The sequence below is a fragment of the Dama dama genome, chromosome 9, assembly GCF_033118175.1.
Source record: "Dama dama isolate Ldn47 chromosome 9, ASM3311817v1, whole genome shotgun sequence".
Taxonomy (NCBI): domain Eukaryota; kingdom Metazoa; phylum Chordata; class Mammalia; order Artiodactyla; family Cervidae; genus Dama; species Dama dama.
In genome coordinates, this window is record NC_083689.1 from 7,375,625 (window position 1) to 7,400,700 (window position 25,076).

The following is a 25,076-nucleotide window of genomic DNA, read 5'->3' on the forward strand; positions in this document are numbered from 1 at the left end:
GCCTTTCACATTTATTGCCATGAAAAAAATTGTCATACTCTCCTAAAATATCACTCTTTAAAGATACATGTATATTGGTATAGGAGAAGTGACTATTCCTCTTCAAGTCTAAATCTATAAATCAGACTCCAGCTATTATTCTGACATAGAATGTTCCAACAGAAGACAAAGGAAATCCATATTTGCTTTGAAAAGAGAATTCCAGACCTCACAGGTGCATATTTCAGGCACACATCAACCAATTCTCTGCTCTGTTTACTTCGCACATGTTACAAGCAAAATAGACCTAGATGTGTATGTGCGTGTGTGCTCAGTCCCTTCAGCTGCCTCTCCGTGACACCATGGACTATAACCCGTCAAGCTCCTCGGTGCGTAGGATTCTCCAGGCAAGAATACTGGAGTGGGTTGCCATGCTCTCCTCCTGACCCAGGGATGGAACCTGCGTCTCCTGCACTGCAGGCAGATTCTTTACCCACTAAGCCACCTCAGAAGCCCTGTAGATACACAGATAATTTCAATATCCAGTGCAAAGAAAAAGAGTGTCCAGAACAACTGAAATTCTGGTAAATCTATAGTTCATTCCTGAGATAAATCAAGTACGACAGTGTTGGTCCTGGTTTAATGAAATTCAAACATCTCTCCCTGGTGGGAACCCACATGCATTGCTGGGTGGGGCACTGAGGAGCTGTCAGGACAGCCAAGAGGAGCAAATTCACATGCCCACAGTTGAAGGACATTTGGTTCACATCAGACTAAAAGTGCAAGACAGATCCAGAGGCCCAGACACCAGGGAACACCCAGAAGACCCTGGGCAGATGCTGGGAACTGACGACCGTGCATCACTGTGTGGAAACACCACTCTGGGTTTACAGAACACCTTTCTCCCTTCTGTTCACACCCTCCCATCCAGCTTCCCTTGCCCAGCCTCGGGTATGAAAATGGGGGTGGGAGGACAGAAGACCAAAAGAGATGAAGTCCAATGGAAAGATCATCGGGTCAGTCAGGGGTGCAAGCCCGTCCCATCACCTCCACATAACTGACTACCTCCAAGGACTGACCTGTGACGTCCAGGTGGAAGGAGACCTTCTGGCCCCCGGCCTCGCAGCTGTACTCCCCGGCATCTGCCTTGCCCGCCTGCTGCAGCACCAGCTTCCGGGTGCAGCCCTTGGCCTCCACACGCACTTTCGAGCTCGAACTCAGCTTCTTCCCATCCTTGTACCACGTCACCTCCGTCTGGGCCTGGGCCACTTCGCAGCTCAGCATGGCACTGGTTCCCGCCATGGCCTGTACTTCACTGCGTGCCGGCTGCTCCTTGGCAAACACCACCGAGGGCTCTGGGGACAGAGGGGGATACACAGGGTCAGAGACCCCATCTCAGTCAGGACGGCAGCCCCGGGCAAAGAAGACCTGGATGGGGAGCTGGGAAGCGCGGTGGTGGGAAGGAGTGATGGAGCTGGAGATTTTCCAGGTTCTGCACCAGCCCTGTGCCTTGCAGAGGAAACTCTGTCTTTCTCAGCAGCAAGTCACACAAATCATGCATTCTCCCACAGGTCCATGTGAAATGGCCTGGGAAAGGGGCTGTTGAAAAAGACATCTCCCCTGCTCATGACATCTGCAGGTTCATGATGCAAATATCCGCCAACCTTCCAAGATAGTGCCCCAGTCTTCTCCATGTGGTTATGCAAGGAGCTTCTCATCTGCAGTCAGTGGAGATGTCTGAGGCTCAGCACCCAGCCCACTCTTACTGTTGTCAACTTGTGGCAATCTGCGGGGAGTGCTTACACCTCCCCAAGGCTTTCTTTGCCATTGTCTGAGGAATGGAGAAGCTGAGCACCTTTCCCCTCAGGACTGGGTTCATCATTACTGTTTTCTTCTTCTCAGTTACACTATTCAAATCTTTTGCCCACTTAGCCTTGGTGGGCTCTCTCTTTTCTCGATTCACCTCTGGCCACTCTTTATGGTTTAAATACCAAAGAATGACACACAGGTAAGTTTTAAGGATATTCCCAACTGTGTGACTCGCATTTTCACTTTCTGATCAAAACCAGTGATAAACCAAAGTTTTTCCTTTCAACAGGGTCACATTGTCCTTTCATCCCTTTGAGTATAAAGTATTTCTGTTCTATTTAAGAAATTTTTCTTTACCTTAGTCTTTAAAGAAACCATGCTCTCATCTGAGGATTTTGGGGGAGTTTTACTTTTTAGATTGAGGTTTCTAACCTACTACATGTTTACTCCTGTGTGTGGTGTGAACTGTTAGTACAATTTATTTTTTCCCTATGGTTTCCCTAATGGTCCAAGCACCATTTATGAAGACAACATCCTTCCTTGACTTCTCTGACAGACAACACAGTAACAAAAGGAGGACTTGAGAGGGAATGGGTGGTGCAGAAATCCATTTAGGCAATGAACTGCTTCTGAACTCAGTCTTCTATTCCTCTGATGTGGTAACTATTCCTGCACTGGGATCCCCTTATCTTGAAAACTGCAGCCTTATGATAATTCCTGACATCAGGTCCCGGGATATGCGCCCACCATGATTTTCTTGAAGAAAACAGTGTATTGGCTGCATCTTGCCTTTGAAATCTGCCTGTTATTCTTCCATCTGACCACTCACAAAACAAATTCGGTTCCATTTTGATTGCTAATAAACACCTTTGATTCCCTCCCCCCCCAGATTTCTACCCCTTTATTGCAACCTCTCAAGAATTTGAATCCTTTCCCCACTTATAGTCTCTTAGCAACTTTTATCAGATTGAAATTACAAAAAAAAAAAAAAATTTTGCTGGTCTAACTCTTTCACACATATTTCATTTTCCAAGCATTCCTTGCCAGAACTTAAGACATAGAAGTGTTTTCTGCGTGTTAATTTTTTTACACATTGATCCTATTCAAGAATCCTATGCAGTCTAATCATTTATTTTTGGGATTGTCTGAGTTGATCATCCCCTCATCAGCAAATTCTACCTTTAGTTTTTCAAAACTGTTGGCAAGTAATTTTATTTTCCTCCTTACACAACTCAGGGGTTAGTCACCTACCTGTATTGTGCCTCATGTCAAAGATTTCCTTGCTCATCTCAGGTGGGATGGTGGTGTAGTTCTGCAGGAATTTTATGTTAAAAATTAAGAACACTTGTATACAGTTTGCCAATAGTTTTATGGCAGGAACTGATACTCAATTTAGAAAACTTTCTGTCTCAATGTATGACATTCAAGTTTAATCAACCATTTGATTCTGAACTCATGAAAATGGTCACATCTTTCTGCATTCAATCTCTTAATGTCCAGCATTCTATTTATTCACATTGCCAACATTAAATTCAATATGGAATCCTGGAATTTCATCACTGGTCTCTAACTGTGGATACATTGCTGAATTCATTTTGTTAGCAAATGTTATGGTTTATTATTTTGACCTTGATATTTGCAGTAGATTTGTCTGGATTTCATTCTCCCTGCCTTTCTTGTGTGATTATGGTGGTGATGCTACGTTCTGTACATGAAGACAGTAATGGACGGAATCTCCTTTTTCTGTCTCTAAGATCATCTCCACAAGTATGGAAGAAGCGTTTTCCAGGAAATTTTGTATACTGGACCAGAGAACTACAGGGCTGACTTCTCATTATTAGTCTCACTGATTGACAAGTCATACAACTCTGACTTCTATCTTCTTCTCTCCTCTTTCATATAGTTTACTAGAATTTAGCCAAATTTCACAATTTTTCAATGGTTTTATCTTAGAACACTCTCTCCTATTCTCAGAAAACCACATTCTACAAAGATGCATGATGGGACCTAGGCTATCTATACACACCCATAAATCATCCTACCCTGATAAGTATTGCCACAAAGGAGTCAATGGCATGGCAGCCCAGCCCTATTTAGCATGAAGACTCTCTTCCCAGAAGAATAACCTGGTTTCTTGGACTGCCCTAAGTTCCAGCCACAAGAAATAGACCATTAGGAAAATACAACAAAATGAAGACTGCTTGAGGGACGAAAACTCCTGAACTGATTCTATGAGGCCACCATCACCTTGATACCAAAGCCAGACAAAGACATCACAATAAAAGGAAATTACAGGCCAATATCACTGATGAACATAGATGCAAAAATCCTCAACAAAGTTCTAGCAAACAGACTCCAACAACACATTAAAAGAATTATACATCATGATCAAGTGAGATTTATCCCAGGGATACAAGGATTCTTCAATATATGCAAATCAATCAGTGTGATACACCATGTTAACAAATTGAAAGAAAAAATATGATTATCTCAATAGATGCAGAGAAAACTTTTGACAAAATTCAATATCCATTTATGATAAAAAAAAAAAACTGTCCAGGAAATTGGCATAAAAGGAACACACCTCAACATAATAAAGGCCATATATGACAAACCCAGAGCAAACATCATTCTTAATGATGAGAAACTGAAAGTTTTTCCTTTAAGATCGGTAACAAGACAAGGGTTAGGTTACAAGAAAAGGCCCACTCTCACCACTATTATTCAATATAGTTTTGGAAGTCCTAGCCATGGCAACAAAGAAGAAAAAGAAATAAAAGAAATCCAGATTGGAAAAGAAGAAGTAAAACTCGCTGTTTGCAGATGACATGATACTATACATATAAAACCCTAAAAGCACCACTAAAAATCTACCAGAGCTAATCTATGAATTTAATAAAGTCAAAGGATATGAAATTAATACACAGAAACTCCTTACATTACTATATACTAACAATGAAAATTCAGAAAAAGAAATTAAGAAAACAGTTCCATTCATCATTGCAACAAAAAGAATAAAATATCTAGCAATAAACCTATTTAAAGAAACAAAAGATCTGTATACAGAAAACTATAAGACACAGATGAAAGAAATCAAAGACAACATAAACAGATGGAGAGATACTATGTTCTTAGATTAGAAGAATCTATATTTCGAAAGTTGCCATACTACCCAAAGCCATCTACAGATTCAATGTCATCTCTATCAAGCTACCAATGGTATATCCATAGAACCAGAACAAAAAACTTCATAATTTGTATGGAAACACAAAATCCCTGAATAGACAAAGCAATCTTGAGAAAGAAAAATACAGCTGGAAAATTCAACTTTCCTGACTTCAGACTATACTACAGAGCTAATAGTCATCAAGACAGTATGGTACTGGAACAAAAACAGAAATATAGACCAAAGGGACAAGATATAAAGCCCAGAGATAAACCCACACACCAATGGGCACCTTATCTTTGACAAAGGAGGCAAGAATACACAATGAGAAGAGACAGCCTCTTCAATAAGTGGTGCTGAGAAAACTGGACTGCTACATGTAAAAGAATGAAACTAGAATATTTCCTAAAACCATACACAAAAATAAACTCAAAATGGATTAAAGACTTGAACGTATGGCCAGAAACTATAAAGCTCTTAGAGGAAACCAAAGACAGTATACTGTTTTGCATAAATCACAGCAAGATCCTCTCTCACCCACCTCCTAGACTAATAAAAACAAAAATAAACTAATGGGACCTAATTAAACTTAAAAGCTTTTGCACAGCAAAGGAAACTAACAACAAGATGAAAAGGATGGGAGAAAATAATTGCAAATGAAACAACTGACAAAGAGTTAATAACCAAAATATATTAGCAGCTCATACAGCTCAATATCAGACAAACAGCTCAATCAAAAAATCAGTGAAAGACCTTAAACAGACATTTCACCAAAGAAGAAATACAGATGGTCAATGAACACATGAAAAGATGCTCAACATCTCTCATTATTAGAGAAATACAAATCAAAACTTCATACAACTCAGAATGGCCATCATCAAAAAAACCTACAGACAATAAATGCTATAGAGGATGTGGAGAAAAGTGAACCCTTTTGTACTGCTGGTGCGAATGTATACTGATACAACCATTATGCAAAACAGTACAGAGATTCCTTTAAAAACTAGGAATAAATCTACTAAGTAACCCAGCAATCCCACTATAGGTCATATACCCTGAGAAAAACCACAATTCTAAAAGACACATGTACCCCAGTGTCCACTGCAGCAGTATTTACAACAGCCAGGGAATGGAAGCAACCTAGATGTCCACTGACAGATGAATGGATAAAGAAGTTGTGGTACATTTATACAATGGAATATTACTCAGCCATAAAAAGGAATGCATTTGAGTCAGCTGTAGTGAAGTGAATGAACCCAGAGCCTCTGATACAGAGTGAAGTAAGTCAGAAAGAGAAAAGCAAGTATTGTATATTAACGCAATATATATAGAATCCAGAAAAATGGTACTGATGATCCTAGTAGAGAACAGACTTGTGGGCACAGAGGGGGAAGATGAGGAAGGGACTAATTGAGAAAGCAGCATAAACATATATACACAGTCGTGTAAAACAGATAGTGGGAATTTGCTAAATAACACAAGGAGCCCAGCCCGGTGCTCTGTGATGAGCTAGAGGGGTGGGATGAGGGCAGGGGAGGGAAGAGCAGCTCAGGAGGGAATTGATTAATTATATATAATTAAATATATATGTAATTATATATTATATACATAATTATGATTGATTCATGTTGTACTATGGCATAAACCAGCACAAAATTGTAAAGCAATTTTCCACCAATTAAAAAATTTTTAAAAATATTGCTTGCCCAGTTAGAGGCTGCTAGGACAACAGCTCTTCATTAGCCAAGCCTAATGATGTGACAGAAGCCACTTTTTCCTTTCCATTCCTAAATTCAACAATGTAACGCCAAGGGGAATACTTACCTGCAACACTCAAACTCTTTGCAGGCAAAAACAAAACCATATTTGATCTAAGAAGATCTCCCTAAATAGCACAGGTGTTTCTCCACTAATCATTCTCTCTCTCTTCCCTTTGCCAGGACATGACAGCAAAACACGGCCCTGTTTTTTGCTACCTTTGGGCAACCGGAGCTTTTAAATCCAGGACAAGGAAGGAAAGGCCTCCCAGAAATCTCAAATTTCATCATCCAAAGTTCACTCCTGAAAAAACTCTAAGTACAATCTTGTGGCCAACATGTCCCCTAATCTGGGATCCATCATACTGAAACACCTCTAACCAACCAAGAACAAGTACGAGGTTTCAGATGAGGGCACGTGATCGCTCTCAGGTAAGACATATGATGGGAGGAAAGTCATGTATCCGCAGGCCTGCCTTAGCCCCCAAGTATCAGGGAGTGCCAGAGTCCTCTTAGGGAAGTTACCATGCAGGTGGTATTGTTCAGGCTTCAGAAGCAGGAGAGCAGGCTCTTGACCTTCCTTGTGACCTGCCAGGACACTGCCCGCATTTCCTGCCTGTCTGCAAGCACAGCAAGTCAGGTTGCACTTTAGATAAGAAAGGGAGTGAGTCTTGGGATTCTTGAGCCCCTGGATTCATGCCTGGGTTCTAATGAAATCCTATGACTCACAAGATAAAGCAAACAGCACCGTAAAAATGTTAAACTAAAACCAGAGCTGCATTTTTGCATGCAAACTGGTGATGCGGCCTGGGGTTATAAGCAGGGGCCCCCCAAATTGTAATCTGAAGTCTCATCTGTGGAGTGAACTGCCACTGAGGCCCTCTTCCCAACTGGGACTCCAGATTGCTGTTAACAAGAGACTTCTCAGCATGATGTTTAAGTCTGGATGTTGGTCAGCCCAATTTGGTGATATATGTGCTGTTACTCTTTGCTTTTGTTTAATTAATTTATTTTCATTGGAGGATAATTACAATATTCTGGTGGTTTTTGCCATACATTAACATGAATCAACCACAGGTGCACATGTGTCCCCCCCATCCTGAAAACCCCTTCCACCTCCCTCCCCACCCTATCCCTTTGGGTTGTCTCAGAGCCGGCTTTGAGTGCCCTGCTTCATGCATCGAACTTGCACTGGTCATCTATTTTACATATAATATACATGTTTCAATGCTATTCTCTCACAACTTCCCACCCTTGCTATTTCCCACACAGTCCAAAAGTCTGTTCTTTACATCTGTGTCTCTTATGCTGCCTTGCATATGGGATCATTGCTACCATCTTTCTAAATTCCATATATATATGTGTTAATATACTGTATTGGTGTTTCTTTTTCTGACTTACTTCACTCTGTATAACAGGCTCTAGTTTCATCCACCTCATTAGAACTGATTCAAATGTGTTCCTTTTTATAGCTGAATAATATTCCATTGTATATATGTCTTCTCTTGTGTTGTTGGAAGAGGTAAACTTCAAACTGCAATCTGAACTCTCATCAGTGGAGTGAACTGCCGCTGAAGCCCTCTTCTCAATTGGGACTCCAGATTGCTGTTAACGAGAGACTTCTCAGCGTCCTGTTTAAGTCTGGATGTTTTTTTAGTTTACCTCTTCCAACAACACGAAAGAAGACTCTACACATGGCCATCACCAGATGGTCGATATCAAAATCAGATTGATTATATTCTTTTCAGCCAAAGATGGAGAAGCTCTATACAGTCAGCAAAAACAAGACCGGGAGCCGACTGCGGTTCAGATCATGAACTCTTTATTGCAAAATTTAGACTTAAATTGAAGAAAGTAGGGAAAGCAACTATATCATCCAGGTATGACCTAAATCAAATCCCTTACGGTTGTACAGTGGAAGTGAGAAATAGATTTAAGGGACCAGATCTGATAGAGTGCCTGAAGAACTATGGATGGAGGTTCATGAGATTGTACAGAAGACAGGGATCAAGACCATCCCCAAGAAGAAGAAATGCAAAAAGGCAAAATGGTTGTCCAAGGAGCTTACAAATAGCTGACGAAAGAAAAGAAGCTAAAGGCAAAGGAGAAAAGGAAAGATATTCCCATTTGAATGCAGAGTTCCAAAGAAAAGCAAGGAGAGATAAGAAAGCCTTTCTCACTGATCAATGCAAAGAAATAGAGGAAACCAACAGAATGAGAAAGACTAGAGATCTCTTCAAGAAAATTAGAGATACCAAGGGAACATTTCATGCAAAGATGGGCACAATAAAGGACAGAAATGGTATGGACCTAACAGAAGCGGAAGAGATTAAGAAGAACTGGCAAGAATACACAGAAGAACTGTACAAAATGATCTTCATGACCCAGATAACCACAGTGGTGTGACCAGTCACCTAGAGTCAGACATCCTGGAATATGAAGTCAAGTGGGCCTTAGGAAGCATCACTACAAACAAAGCTAGTGGAGGTGATGGAATTTCAGCTGAGCTTTTCAAATCCTGAAAGATGATGCTGTGAAAGTGCTGCACGCGATATTCCAGCAAATTTGGAAAACTCAGCAGTGGCCACAGGACTGGAAAAGGTCAGTCTTCATTCCAATCCCAAAGAAAGGCAATCCCAAAGAATGTTAAAACTTATAACACAATTGTACTCATCCCACATGCTAGCAAAGTAATGCTCAAAATTCTCCAGGCCAGGCTTCAGCAATACATGAACTGTGAACTTCCAGATGTTCAAGCTGGATTTAGAAAAGGCAGAGGAACCAGAGATCAAATTGCCAACATCTGCTGGATCATCAAAAAAACAAGAGAGTTCCAGAAAAATATATACTTCTGCTTTATTGACTATGCCAAAGTCTTTGACTTTGTGGATCACAACAAACTGTGGAAAATTATTAAAGAGATGGGAATACCAGACCACCTGACGTGCCTCCTGAGAAATCTGTATGCAGGTCAAGAAGCAACAGTTACAACTGAACATGGGACAAGAGACTGGTTCTAAACTGGGAAAGGTGTATGTCAAGGCTATATATTGTCACCCTGATTATTTAACTTACATGCAGAAGACATCATGCAAAATGCTTAACTGGATGAAGCACAAGCTGGAATCAAGATTGTCAGGAGAAATATCAGTAACCTCAGAATCGCAGATGACACCACCCTTATGGCAGAAAGAGAAGAACTAAAGAGCTTCTTGATGAAAGTGAGAGGAGAGTGAAAAAGCTGGCTTAAAACTCAACATTCAGAAAACTAAGATCATGGCATCTGGTCCCATCACTTCATGGCAAATATATGGGGAAACAGTGGACACAGTGAGAGACGTTATTTTCTTGGGCTCCAAAATCACTGCAGATGGTCACTGCAGCCATGAAATTAAAAGATGCTTGCTCCTTGGAAGAAAACCTATGACCAACCTAGACAGCATGTTAAAAAACATAGACATTCCTGTGCAGACAAAGGTCGATCTTAGTCAAAGCTATGGTTTTTCCAGCAGTCATGTATGGATGTGACAGTTGGACCATAAAGAAAGCTGAGTGTTGAAAAATTGGTGTTTTTGAACTGTGGTGTTGGAGAAGACTCTTGAGAGTCCCTTGGACTGCAAGGAGATCCAACCAGTCAATCCTAAAGGAAATCGGTCCTGAATATTCATTGGAAGGACTGATGCTAAAGCTGAAACTTCAATACTTTGGCCACATAATGCAAAGAACTGACTCACTGGAAGAGACCCTGATGCTAGGAAAGATTGAAGGCAGGAGGAGAAGGGGATGACAGAGGATGAAATGGTTGGATGTCATCACTGATTCGATGGACATGAGTTTGAGCAAACTCCAAAAGTTGGTCATGGTCAGGGAAGCCTGGCACACTGCAGTCCATGGGGTCACAAAGAGTCAGACATGACTGAGCTGAACTGAACTAAATATTCCATTGTATTCCAACTTCCTTATCTATTCATCTGCCAATGGACATCCAGGTTGCTTCCACGTCCTAGCTATCACAAACAGTGTCGCAATGAACACTGGGGTACATGTGTCTCTTTCAATTTTGGTTTCCTCGGTGTGCATGCCCAACAGTGGCATTGCTGGGTTATGTGGCAGTTCTATTTCCAATATTTTAAGGAATCTTCACTCTCCAGTCCTAGAGGCTGTACCAGTTTGCATTCCCACCAACAGTCTGTTACTCTTTTCTATTGTTTCTATTTCTTTTAATGATTATATATTGAAATTAAGTTAAATAAACCTCTATTAAACATTGAAATTGCTTATTTGTGTGTAATGATCTGTTTCTTTTGATACCAAATTCTCTGAACCTGAAATGAAAGTAAAACTTTTGGTAAAATAGGTTTTGACATCAGGGAAAACAAGAAGCTTCTGGGCAGGTGATAAGACAGTGGGACTGAGCCTAACTGCCTGGAAACAGGTGGGCAGAAACGGCCTCTCCTCTTTCCAGGCCACCCTTGCCATTCATCCTCCTCCAGGCCAAAATGGGTATCAAGATGGGACACGGAAAACTGAGCGGCAAGAAGAGATGAAGGTTATAGGCACGTGCACATATAGTCTGGTGAGACCAAAAGCCAATTCCCTCATACTTGCACACAGGCTAGCTCCGCGTCCTCCTCCAGGACTGACCTGTGACGTCCAGGTGGAAGGAGACCTTCTGGCCCCCGGCCTCGCAGCTGTACTCCCCGGCATCCGCCTTGCCCGCCTGCTGCAGCACCAGCCGCCGCCCACGGCCCGTGGCCTCCACACGCACTTTCGAGCTCGGACTCAGCTTCTTGCCGTCCTTGTACCACGTCACCTCCGTCTGGGCCTGGGCCACCTCGCAGCTCAGCGTGGCGCTGCTTCCCGCCACGGCCTGCAAGTCACTGCGTGCCGGCTGCTCCTTGGCAAACACCACCGAGGGCTCTGAGGACAGAGGGATACACAGGGTCAGAGACCCCATCTCAGGACGGCAGCCCCGGGCAGAGAAGACCTGGATGGGGAGGTGGGCCGTGGGGTGGTGGGAAGGGGCATTGGAGCTGGAGACTCTCAGGCTCTGCACCAGCCCTGTGCCCTGAGGAGGACCCCCTGCGTTTCTCAGCAAAAGACACACTATTTAAACATTCCCCATGGGTCCTTCTGAGCTGGTCCGGGGGCGCCACTGGAAAAGATTCCCTGCTTCTGGCATCAGCAGGGTCATGAGGCAACTGTTCCCTAGCCTTCCTAGATGGACCCACAGTCGTCTCCCTACTATTATGCAGGGACGTCTCACCTGCAGTCCACGGAGATGTCAGGCTCAGCCCCCATGCCTATTCGTACTATTGTCAACTTGTACGCTTACACCTACCCATGGTCTTCTCTTTCAGTGTCTGAGGAATGGAGAAACTGACCACCTTTAGCATTAGGACTGGGTTTGCCATTACTGTTTTCTTCCTGGTGACACCATTCAAACCAAACTGGTGGGTCGTCATGGGTGCATTCCTAGCCTTCCTCATGAGCCCAGTCTTTCCCACAGTACTGTGTAACCCATGTTCTCATCTGCAGTGAATGGGACTTGCTGAGGCTCCACCCTCACCTACTCTCACTGTTAGCAAGGACCAGAAAAGGGCTGGCAAGGACTCACTCTGGTGGGAGTGAGTGCGCCTCCTGTGGCGCTCTTTCACATTTTTTCTAATGACTCAAAGTAAAAAACTCTTTCTGATGTTTTTGCTCAACAGTGTTTGCTCTTCCGTGTTGTCACTGTTCAAAGTTTCTGCCTTATTTTCAATAGCACCATCTGTCATTTATTTATTTGAAGGACTTATTTATTTATTTATATTTAAATGCTGCTGCTGCTGCTAAGTCACTTCAGTCGTGTCCGACTCTATGCGACCCCATAGACGGCAGCCCACCAGGCTCCCCCGTCCCTGGGATTCTCCAGGCAAGGACACTGGAGTGGGTTGCCATTTCCTTCTCCAATGCTAGGCACTGACTGACAAGTATGTGTGTTCTAAATATCTTCCATATCTGTGTGGTTTGCCTTTTACGAACTTATGCTATCTTCTGGTGAATCTTCATGTTTCATTTCAATATATTAAAGTATTTCAAATTTGTTTCAGTATGGTTGAGAGCTTCCAAGAGGTGCTAGGGATAAGGAATCCGCCTGCCAATGCAGGAGATGCAAGAGACTAGGGTTCAGTGCCTAGGTCTGGAAGATCCTCTGGAGAAGGAAATGGCACCCCACTCATTATGGCTAGCGAACATTCTAAGAAATCATTCCTTACCCTTAAGTAATTAAAATCATCTATGTTTTCATCTAAGAGTTTTATGAGGACTTCTTTTGTAGCACAGTGGAGAGGAACCTGCCTGCCAACGCAGGGGACACAGGAAGAGTTCACGTGTGAGCTCTAAGAGCATCTAAGCCCATGCACCACGACTACTGAGCTCAAGCTCTAGAACCCAGAAGCTGCAACTACTGAGCCCATGGCCACAACCACCGAAACCTTTGCACTCGAGGGCCCACAAGCTGCAACTGCTGAACCTGAGAGCTGCAACTTCTGCGCTTGCCTCCTGCAACTGCTGAAGCCTGTGTGCCTAGAGCCTGTGCTCCACAACAAGAGAAGTGACTCAATGAGAAGCCCATGCAGAGCGGTGAAGAACAGCCCCTGCTGACCACAGGCAAAGTCCACACGCAGCAACAAAGACCCAACCCAACCAAAAATAAATAAATAATTTTTTAAAAAAGAGTTGTACGATTTTCCCTTCTATTCCCTTCAACTCCAAAAGGAGTTGACTATGTGTGGGAAGAGTTACAAGTCTGATCTTTTTTTTCCTATTGATTTACTATGGTTAAGTGGTTTAAGTACCATTTATTAAGAACATGCTGTCTTTCCCCTTGCACTATTCCACAGTTTTCTTTTAAAAAGAAGGGGAACATGGTCATCCACTCATAGGTCTGTGTCTGAGATCATTTTTCTGGTCCTTTGGTCTCAATACCTATCCTCGCAACAAGACACTACTGTATGCATTACTGTAGCTTTATAACAGTGTTGATATCTAGTATAGCAAATAACTCTCCTTTTGTTCTTCTTCAAGAGTGAATTCACTGCACGTGGTCTTTGAAATTTATGTGTCAATTTTCAAAGTCCCACTAAACAAACATTTGTTTGAATTTTAATGGGTATTGAACATGTTTTATTCTTCAATTGATTTCTATCCAACATCTTAGAACTTCTTGACTGTCTCTTAAAATTTTTTTTTAGTATCTCCCTGCCCTTACAGAGCCTCTCAGCACACTTATTAGACTTGGAATTTAGATACTGATCCTTATCATGCCATTGTAACTTTCAAAATTTCATTTTCGAAATGTCTGTTACTACTTATAGAAGTGTTTTTTTCATACTGATTTTTTACATGGTAATCATTTTTAACTATCTTTTTATGGTGCATATTTTATCTTTTGGATAAATCATATTATCCATGAATTCCACTTTTGCTTTTTCACACTTTTATATCTTTATATCTTTCACTTTATTTTTGTTCTAACTGTGTTTTAGAATGTTGGACAAAAGCAGCAATAGGTGGCTTCCTTGTCTGGTTTCCTATCTCAAAGGCAAAGCTTTAAAACTGTCACTTTTTTTGTGTACAGACAGCTGGTTTGCCTGCAGCATTGTTTATCAAATTAAGAAAATTGCATTCTGTATAATTCATAAAGAATTTTATGGCATGATTTGATGCTAACTTGAGAAAACGTTTCTTCTGTATTTAAGATGCCAAATCTTATCAAGTACTTTATTCTGCATATCACGAACAGATTGCTTGCCAATGTTTGTAGTGTATAAATAACCTTGATTTCTGGAGTATGACTTTCATCACAGCATATTACCAATTTTCCTCTTATTATATTCTTAATTTTGATATTTTGTTCCAGATTTTGGCCTTGATATCCATAATAGATTGGTCTACAATTTTAATTCTTACTACTTTCCCTGTCAGATACTTGTATCAATGTTATATCATCAACATGAAACAGAGACTGTACCTCCTTTCACTGTTCTCTAAAAAAAAATCTCCATGAACAAGACTTTTTTCCAAAGTATTTCATGTAATTTGCCAGTGGAACTACTAGGACTAGATCTTTCTCTATGAGAAGATTTTTCATTATGGTTCCAATTACTTTAAAGGTTTTAGGACTATTTAAGTAGTTGAATGTTTCCTGAGTCACTCTTTCATAGAGTTTTCCAAGAATCTGATCAATTTGTCAAACCTTTCATATTTATTGTCATGAAAAAATTGTCTATTCTCCTAAAATACCATTTTAAAAAACAAATGCGTGCTGGTATAGGAGAAGCTACCATTCCTGTCCAGATCTATAAATCAGACTCCAAGCAGAATTCTGACTCAGAATGTTGTAACAAAAGACGCAATAAACTCAGTATTTGCTTTGAAAATGTACTTAGATTTTGTTATATGTAGATGCACAGATAACCTCTAATCCCATGTATAAGGAGAAAGAGTATCCAGAACACCTACAATTTTGGTAGTCTATAATTCAGTCTTGAGATAAATCAAGTACGACAGTGTTGGTCCTGGTTTAATGAAATTCAAACATCTCTCCCTGGTGGGAACCCACATGCATTGCTGGGTGGGGCACTGAGGAACTGTCAGGACAGCCAAGAGGAGCAAATTCACATGCCCACAGTTGAAAGACATCTGGCTCACATCAGACTCCAAGTGCAAGACAGAACCAGAGGCCCAGACACCAGGGAACACCCAGAAGACCCTGGCAGATGCTGGGAACTGACGACCGTGCATCACTGTGTGGAAACACCACTCTGGGTTTACAGAACACCTTTCTCCCTTCTGTTCACACCCTCCCATCCAGCTCCCTTTGCCCAGCCTTGGGTGTGAAAATGGGGGTGGGAGGACAGAAGACCAAAAGAGATGAAGTCCAGTGGAAAGATCATCGGATCGGTCAGGGGTGTAAGCCCGTCCCATCACCTCCACGTAAGGCTAACTGACTGCCTCCAAGGACTGACCTATGACGTCCAGGTGGAAGGAGACCTTCTGGCCCCCGGCCTCGCAGCTGTACTCCCCGGCATCCGCCTGGCCTGCCTGCTGCACCACCAGCCGCCGCCCACGGCCCGTGGCCTCCACACGCACTTTCGAGCTCGGACTCAGCTTCTTGCCGTCCTTGTACCACGTCACCTCCGTCTGGGCCTGGGCCACCTCGCAGCTCAGCGTGGCACTGGTTCCTGCCACGGCCTGCACCTCACTGCGTGCCGGCTGCTCCTTGGCAAACACCACCGAGGGCTCTGGGAAAACAGAGGGGGAAACACGGGGTCAGAGACCCCATCTCAGTCAGGACGGCAGCCCCGGGCACAGAAGACCTGGATGGGGAGCTGGTGGTCAGGTAGGAAGGAGGCACAGAACTGGAGACTTCCCCAGGTTCTACACCAGCCTTATGCCCTGAAGAGGACCCCCCGCCTTTTTCAGCAATGAGTGGCACAATTTACACATTCTCCCATGGATTCCTGTAAGCTGGTCTAAGGGTGGGGGCACTGCTGGAAAATACTTCTCCTCTGCTATGGCATCTGTAGAATCATGAAGCAAGTGTTCCCCAACCTTCCTATATGGTGCCCTGCCATCTCCACATGGTGACACAGGGACGTTTTCACCTGCAGTCAACAAAGAAGATGTCTCAGGCTTGGCACCCTTGCCTACTGTTACTATTGTTAACTTGTGGCTATCTGCTGGGAGAGTTTGCACCCCTCCGGGGGCCTTCTTTGTCACTGTCTGAGGAATTGATCGCCCTTCCCCTTAGGGCTGGGCTTGCCATCACTGCTTTCTTCTTGTTGATGACACTATTGAAGCCTTTTGCCCACTTGCCCATAGCAGGCTCTCTCTTTTCTCCACTCACCTCTGGCCACTCCTTTCCATTCAAAAACAAGAGAATGATGAGACAGGTAGGTTTTAAGGATATTCCCAACTGCGTGGTTGGCATTTTTACTCTCTGATCCAGTCCTCTGATAAACCAGAGCTATTCCTTCCAACAGTGTCATAATATCCAATAGGCCTTGGAGTATAGATCATTTGTGTTCTATTTAAGAAATCTCTCCTTACCCTACGTCTTCAAAAAAGACCATGTTATCAGCTGAGGGTTTGGGGGGTTTTACCTCTTACACTAAGGTTTCTAACTCACTATGAGTTGACCTTTGTATGTTACGTGAACAGATAGTACAATTTAATTTTCCATATGATTCAGTGGTCCAAGCACCATTTACAAATACAACATCCTTCCTCGACTTCTCCAATAGACCACCCAGTGACAAACGAAGACACAGGTGTAGGGGATGGGTGGAGCAGGAGTCCATTTATGCAAGAACGCTTTCTGAACTCACTGTTGTGTTCCTCTGATGAGGTAACTAGTCCTGTACTGGGATCCCCTTATCTTTAAAACTGCAGCCTTATGGTAATCGCTGACATCAGGTACAGTAAATGCTCACACTATGCATGTCTTCAAGAAAACAAAGCACTAGATGCACAGTGCCTTTGGAATCGGCCTGTTCTTCTTCCTTCAGAACACCCTAAAAACACATGTGGTTTGATTTTGATTGTTAATGAACATCTTTGATTTTTCCCCTCAGATTTCTATCCAACTTTGCAATCTGTCTCTCGAGAATCTTACATAATCTCCCCACATACAGCCTCCTACCAACTTTTATCAGACCTGAAAATAGAAACATGGGACAATTGTGCTAGTCTAACTCTTTCACGCAAATTTCTTATTCCAAGCATCCCTTGCCAGGACTCAGATGTAGAAATGTTTTCTGCACATTGATTTTTTTACACACTAATCCTACTCGAGAATCATACACAGTCTAATAATTTATCATTGAGATTATCTGAGCTGATTATCACGTCATCAGCAAATTCCACCTTGATTTTGATTTTTTCAAACCTGTTTGCCAGTGATTTTATTCCCCTCCTTACTGAACTCAGCAGTTCCAGTGGCCTAAGTGTGCCGTCCCTCACATCAAAGATCTCCTGGTACGTCCTAAGGGGGATGTTGCTGTTGGTGTTTTGTAGGAAGTTTACAACGTTAAAAAAAGAACACTTTTACATAGCTTGCTAAGAATTCTAAAGCAGGAATTGATTTGTTCAACACTATCAAATTTTTTATCTCTCCAATTTAATCAACCACTTGATTCTGTATTCATGGAAATTACATCTTTTTTCATTCAACCTCTTTAAGTCAAGCTTTCTGTCTGTTAACATTGCCAAAGTTAAACCCAAAGTGCAACCCTGGACTAGAATCACTGATCTCTACCCTCACATACACTACTGAATCCATCTTGATAACATTTAATTTAAGATTTGGGCCTGAATATTCACAGTATACTGGTCAGAAATCTTATCCTCTCTTCTTTCACTGTGTGATTTTAGTTGATGTTATGTCCTGTACATTAAGAGAGTTATGGGGTGTACTTTCTTTCTACCTTCTAGAACCTTCTTCACAAGAATGGAGTAACAGTTTTCCATGTAATTATTTACAGTGTACCAGAGAACTATGGGTTGAGAAGACTTTTAATTATTGGTCTTAATGATTGACAAGTTATACAACTCTTTGACTTTTCTCTATCTTCTTTTGTCCATTTTCACATAGTTTACTGGGATTGAGCCACATTTTACAATACTTTTACCATAGAATAGTCACTGACATTTTCTGAAAACAACTAACCATGTGAGATCTCAAGTTGTACAAACCCACAAAAATACAAACCTACACTGGCATGGTCCCAAACTGGTATGTGTTGGCACCTAGCAGTCAATGTGGGATGGCAACCCATCTCTATTTCCCATGGAGTAAGTTTTTCCCAGAAGAAGAATAACCTTATTTCTGGGACTATCCTATGTTCTAGCCATAAGGAACACACACTCACTGAACATTTGGAAAATAGAACAAAATAAAGACTGCTTTGCGAGTCAGAGACTGAGAGAATAGTAACTCCTCATTAGCAAAAACTAGTGATGTGGTAGAAGTGCCTTTTTCCTTTCCATTCCTAAACTCATCAATAACACCAAGGGAAACATTGACCTGGATCATCCAACCTTCTGAAGCCAATGGAAAAACCATATTTTACCTAAGATGATCACCCTAAATAGCACTGGTGACTATACATATCATCCTTTCTAATTCCCTTTTCAAGGACGTGACAAGAAAACATGGGCCAATTTCTTGCTACCTACAGGCAGTAAGAGCTTCCACATCCAGCAAAAGGAAGGAAAGGCCTCCCAGAAACCTAATATTTGATCATTCAAAGTTCACTCCTGAGATAATTCCAAGGTCATGTGGCCAACATGTCCCCCCCAAGAAAATGATGAATTTTTGATGAAATTTTATGAATTTTTGATGAATCTGGGATTCATAAAATTGAAACAATTCAGACCCACCAAGAATCTACATGAGGTCCTGAATGAGGGCAAGTGGTGGCTGTCAGAAAAGACACCTGATGAGAAGAAAGTCACATATCCCCACATCTACTTCAGCCCCAAGCTTCAGGGAGAGTCAGGATCCTGACACCAGGAACAACAGGAACGTTCTGGGCAGATGGTAAGACAGTGTGACTGAGCTGCACTGCCTGGAAACAGGCAGACAGAAACAATCCTTCTTCTGTCAACCCCCACCCTCCTCTCCATCCACCCACCCCTGAGCCCAGACAGGTGTCAAGATGGGGCATCAAAGACAGGGAGATATGAAGAGATAAAGACACCAGGTAAGTGCACACACGAGTCTGGTGAGGCTAGAAGCCAGTCCCCTCATCCTCTGCACACAGGCTAGCTCAGCATCCCCCTCAAGACTGACCTGTGACGTCCAGGTGGAAGGAGACCTTCTGGCCCCCGGCCTCGCAGCTGTACTCCCCGGCATCCGCCTTGCCCGCCTGCTGCACCACCAGCCGCCGCCCACGGCCCGTGGCCTCCACACGCACTTTCGAGCTCGAACTCAGCTTCTTGCCGTCCTTGTACCACGTCACCTCCGTCTGGGCCTGGGCCACCTCGCAGCTCAGCGTGGCGCTGGTTCCCGCCACGGCCTGCACATCACTGCGTGCCGGCTGCTCCTTGGCAAACACCACCGAGGGCTCTGAGGATAGAGGGGGAGACAGGGGGTCAGAGACCCCATCTCAGTCAGGACGGCAGCCCCGGGCAGAGAAGACCTGGATGGGGAGGTGGGCCGTGGGGTGGGAAGGGGCACTGGAGCTGGAGACTCTCAGGCTCTGCACCAGCCCTGTGCCCTGAGGAGGACCCCCTGCGTTTCTCAGCAAAAGACACACAATTTAACCTTTCCCCATGGGTCCTTCTGAGCTGGTCCGGGGGCACCATTGGAAAAGATTCCCTGCTCCTGGCATCAGCAGGGTCATGAGGCAACTGTTCCCTAACCTTCCTAGATGGACCCACAGTCGTCTCCCTACTATTATGCAGGGACGTCTCACCTGCAGTCCATGGAGCTGGTTCAGCACCCTTTCCTGTTCTTACTACTGTCAGCTGACGGCAATCTGCTGGGCGTGCTTACACCTCCCCCTGGCTCTTTTCACACTGCATGAGGATTGAGGAAGCTGAACCCCATTTCCCTTAGCACTGGGTTCACTCCCTGTGACTGTGTTCTCCTTCCAAGCAACACTATTCAAAGCTTTTCACAACTACCGGTAGTGGGCGCTCTCTTTTCTCGCTTCACCTCTGGCTGCTTTATCCATTTAAACACCAGAGAATGACACAGAATTAGGATTTAAGGATATTTCCAACTATGTGACTACCATTTTTACTCTTCGATCGATTCCTCTGATAAATCAAACGTTTTCCTTTCAATAGTTCTCACATCTTATCTCTTTCATTGTAGAGTGCTGTGTTCTATTTAAGAAGTCTTTCCTTACCTTAAATCTTTAAAAATATCATCTGAGGGTTTTTTGGGTTTTACCTTTTACACTGAGGTTTCTAATTTACTACAAGTTTACTTTTGTGTGTGGTGTGAATTGCTATCACAACTTAAGCTTTCTGTATAGTTCAGTGATGCAACCACAATATTTGAAGACCATACCCTTTCTCAACTTCTCTGATAGACAACAGAGTAACAGATGGAACGTGTGGAAGGGGGAGAAGGGGGGTGGCTGGTGCAGGAATCCCTTCATGCAAGGAACTGTTTCTGAGCTCACTATTCTGCCCCTCTGATGTGCTAACTACCCCTGCACTGGAATCCCCTTATCTTGAAAACTGCTGCCTTATGATAACTTCTAACATTGGGTACCAGTAAATGCTCCCACTGAATATTCTTTGAGAAAACTGCATATTGACTGTACCATGCCTTTGGAATCTGCCTGCTATTCTTTCATCTGACAATTAGAAACATACTTTGTTCCATTTTGATTTTTAATAATAATTTTTGATTTCTCCCTCAGATTTCTACCCATCTATTTCAACCTCTGCCTCTCAAGAATCTTGAATAATTTCCCCACACACACCCTCTTAGCAACTTCTATCAGACCTGAAATTAGACTCATGATACAATTATACTAGTCTAACTCTTTCACACAAATTTCATTTGCCAAGCATTCTTTGCCAGGACTTGTATGTAAAAATGTTTTCTACACATTGAGTTTTTACATACTAATTCTACTCTATAGTTATATACAGTCTAATAATTTATCTCCGAGATTGTCTGAGTTGATCATCACAACATCAGCAAATTTCACTTTGAGTTTTTCAGAACTGTTTGCTGTTGATTTTATTTCCTTGTTATTCAACTCAGTGGTTGGAGAGGCCTACATGTACCGTCTCTCACATCAAATATTTCCAGACAGACCTTGCTCTTCTTGTTGTTGTTGAATGAATTATGTAACGTTAATTTTAAAAAAGAATACTTTTATACATTTGCTAAGAATTTTATGGCAGGAACTGGTGATCAGTATTATTAACTTTTTTTCTTAGTGTATAACATTCAAGTTCAATCAACCATTTGATCTGTACTCATGGAGATTAGTTCAAGGCAGCAGAGTGGATGTACACTCACCTCCTCCTGGAAGAGCACCAAAACCACAACTAACTGTTGAACAACCATCAGCAGGACTAGGCTTGAACCCACCAGTAAATATTCCCCAAGTCCAAAGACAAAGGAGACGCCACAACAGACGGCAGGAGGGGTGCAATCATGATAAAAGGAAATCCCATACCCACCAGGAGGGCAACCTGTGGTCCAGAAAACAATTATAGCACAGAGGTTCTCCCACTGCTGTGAAGGTTCTGAGCCCCACATCAGGCTTCCCACCTTGGGATCTGCCAAAGAGACCAGTAATCCCCAGGGCATCTGACTTGAAGGATTTGACTGCAGATTCCCACAGGCCCTGGGGAAACAGAAGCTCCACTCCTGGAGGGCACACACAAAATCCTGGGCACATCAGGACCCATGGGAAAGGAGCAGTGACCCCGCAGGAGACCAAACCAGACCTGCCTGCTAGCATCAGAGGGTCCCCTGCGGAGGGGTGGGTTGGCAGGGTGATATCTCCTTATCACCACGGAGATAAGGGTACTGACAGGAAGCACCTGTAGGCGTGAGCCCTCCTGGAGGTCTCTGCCATTAGCCCTACCCTAGAGCCTGTGGATACCAGGCAAGAATCACCTCAGGTCAAAACACTAACAGAGAGGGCAGGCAGACCCACCCATCAGCAAACAAGCGGATTTAAGTTACTGAACGCTGCCCTGCAAACCAGAGCAAGACCCAATTCTACCCACCATCAGTCTCTACCATCAGGAAGTTTGCACAAGCCTCTGAGATAGCCTCATCCACCAGAGGGCAGACAACAGAAGCACAATATTCTTAAAGTGATGGAAGAGAAGAAACTATAACCAAAAATACTCTACACAGCAAGGCTCTACTTCTGATTTCATGGAGAAATCAAAAACTTTACAGACAAGAAAAAGTTAAGAGAATTCAGCACCACCAAATCAGCTTTATAGCAAATGCTAAAGGAACTTCTCTAGACAGGAAATGCAAAAGAAGGAAAAGACCTATAAAACAAATAAAAACAATTAAGAAAATGGTAATAGAAGCATATATATTGATAACTGCCTTAAATGTAAATGGATTAAATGCATCAACCAAAAGACATAGACTGGCTGAGTGGATACAGAAACAAGACCTGTGTATACGCTGTCAAGAGACCCACTGCAGACTGAAAGTGAGGGGATGGAAAAAGATATTCCATGCAAATGGAAATCATAACAAAGCTGGAGTGGTAATGCTCAGACAAAACAGATTTTAAAACAAAGACTGTTATAAGAGATAAAGAAGGACACTACGTAATGATTAAAGTTCAGTTCAGTTCAGTCACTCAGTTGTGTCCGACTCTTTGCGACCCCATGGACTGTAGCATGCCAGGCCCCCCTGTCCATCACCAACTCCCGGAGCTTACTCAAACTCATGTCCATCAAGTTGGTGATGCCATCCAAACATCTCATCTAATCTAATGATCAAAGGATCAATCTAAAAAGAAGATATAACAATTGTAAATATATATGCGTCCAACATAGAAGCACATCAATATATAAGGCAAATACTAACAGCCATAAAGGGAGAAACCAACAGTAACATAATAATAGTGGGGGACTTAACACACCTCTTTTGTCAATGGGCAGATCATCCAGACAGAAAACTAATAGGAAACACAGGCCTTAAATCACACATTAGACCACACGGACTTAATTGATATTTACAGAGCATTTCATCCAAAAGCAACAAACCACACATTCTTCTCAAGTGCACTCAGAACATTCTCCAGGACTGACCACATGCTGGGCCACAAGGTTAGCCTTGGAAATTTAAGAAAACTGAAATAATCTTTTCAATGAAAGTATTTCAGTGAAAGCATTTCAAAACTGAGAGCACCTTTTCCAATAGCGATGCTATGAGATTAGAAATAAACTACAAGAAAAAAAAACTATAAAACATACAAACACATGGAGGCTAAACAATATGCTACTGAACAGCCAATGAATCAGTAAAGAAATCAAAGAGGAAATCGAAAAATACCTAGAGACAAACGAAAATGAAAATACAATGATCCAAAACCTAAGGCATGCAGCAAAAGCAATTGTAAGAGGGAAGTTTATAGCAATACAATCTTACCTCAAGAAACAAGAAAAATCTCAAATAAACAATCTAACTCTATACCTAAAACAATTAGTGAAAGAAGGACAAACAAAATCTAAACTTAGTAGGAAGAAATTAATCCTAAAGATTAGAGTAGAAATAAATGAAAAAGAGACAAAACTACGGCAAAGATCAAGGAAACTAAAGGCTAGTTCTTTGAAAAGATAAAGAAAATTAATAAACCTTTAGCTAGATTCATTAAGAAAAAAAGGGAGATAACTCAAATCAATAAAATCAGAATGAAAATGAAGAAGTTACATCAGACACCACAGAAATACAAAGGATCATAAGAGACTACTACAAGCAACTATATACCAATAAAATGAACAGCTTGGAAGAGATGGACAAATTCTTAGAAAGGAACAATCTCCCAAGACTGATTCTGTACTCATGGAGATGATCAAGTCTTTCCGCATTCAATCTCTCAAAGTCAAGCTTTGTATCTATTAATGTTGTCAAGGTTAACTCCAAAGTGCAATCCTCGAGTTGGACTTCCATCAGCGATCTCTAACCCTTGGATACATTGCTGAATTCCTTCCGCTAACATTTAATTTACAATTTTGGCCTTGTTACTGGTAGCACACTGGTCTCAAATTTCATTCTTCCTGCCTCTCTTGTGTGATTTTGGTACTGATGTTGTTTGTTCATGGAGAGAGTTACAGAGTGTATCTTCTTTATGTCTCTCTAGGACCAAATCCACAAGCATGCAAGAATACTTCTCCCATTTTGTATAGTTTACCAGAGAACTATGGGACTGAGAAAACTTATCATTATTGGTCCTACTGATTGACAAGTCATACAACTCTTCAACTTTTCTCTATCTTCTCGTGCCCATTTTCATAATTTACTAGGATTTACCCACATTTCACAACTTTTCAATGGTTTTACCTTAGAATACTCTAACATGCTCTGAAAACCACATCTTCCAAGGATGCATGGTGGGATCTGGGGTATACACACACCCACAAATCTTCGTATCTGGCATGGTCTCAAAGTGTTAGATGTTCAGACCTACTAGTCAATGGAGGATGGCAGCCCACCCCTATTTGGCATGAAGGCTCTCTTCCAATTCTTAGACGGCCCTATGTTTCAGCCATGAAGCAGAGATACTCACTGACCATTTGTTAGGGAAATTAAATGAAAGTAATTTAGTTCAGGCTTCAAAGACAAGAAAGCAAAGTAGACCTCTGACCTT

At 42.4% G+C, this 25,076-nt stretch overlaps 1 protein-coding gene across 1 annotated transcript in view; it reads right to left on the bottom strand.

The window, feature by feature from the left end:
• The window catches only part of OBSCN (obscurin, cytoskeletal calmodulin and titin-interacting RhoGEF), a 235,604-nt gene that overhangs the window by 165,523 nt on the left and 45,005 nt on the right, over positions 1-25,076 (bottom strand). The window contains exons 10-13 of the mRNA XM_061149525.1: positions 19,550-19,825; positions 15,723-15,998; positions 11,356-11,631; positions 1,059-1,334 (exon numbers count right to left, since the gene is read on the bottom strand). Coding sequence (XP_061005508.1) covers positions 1,059-1,334; positions 11,356-11,631; positions 15,723-15,998; positions 19,550-19,825 — 1,104 coding nt within the window. The remainder of the gene's footprint in view (positions 1-1,058; positions 1,335-11,355; positions 11,632-15,722; positions 15,999-19,549; positions 19,826-25,076) is intronic.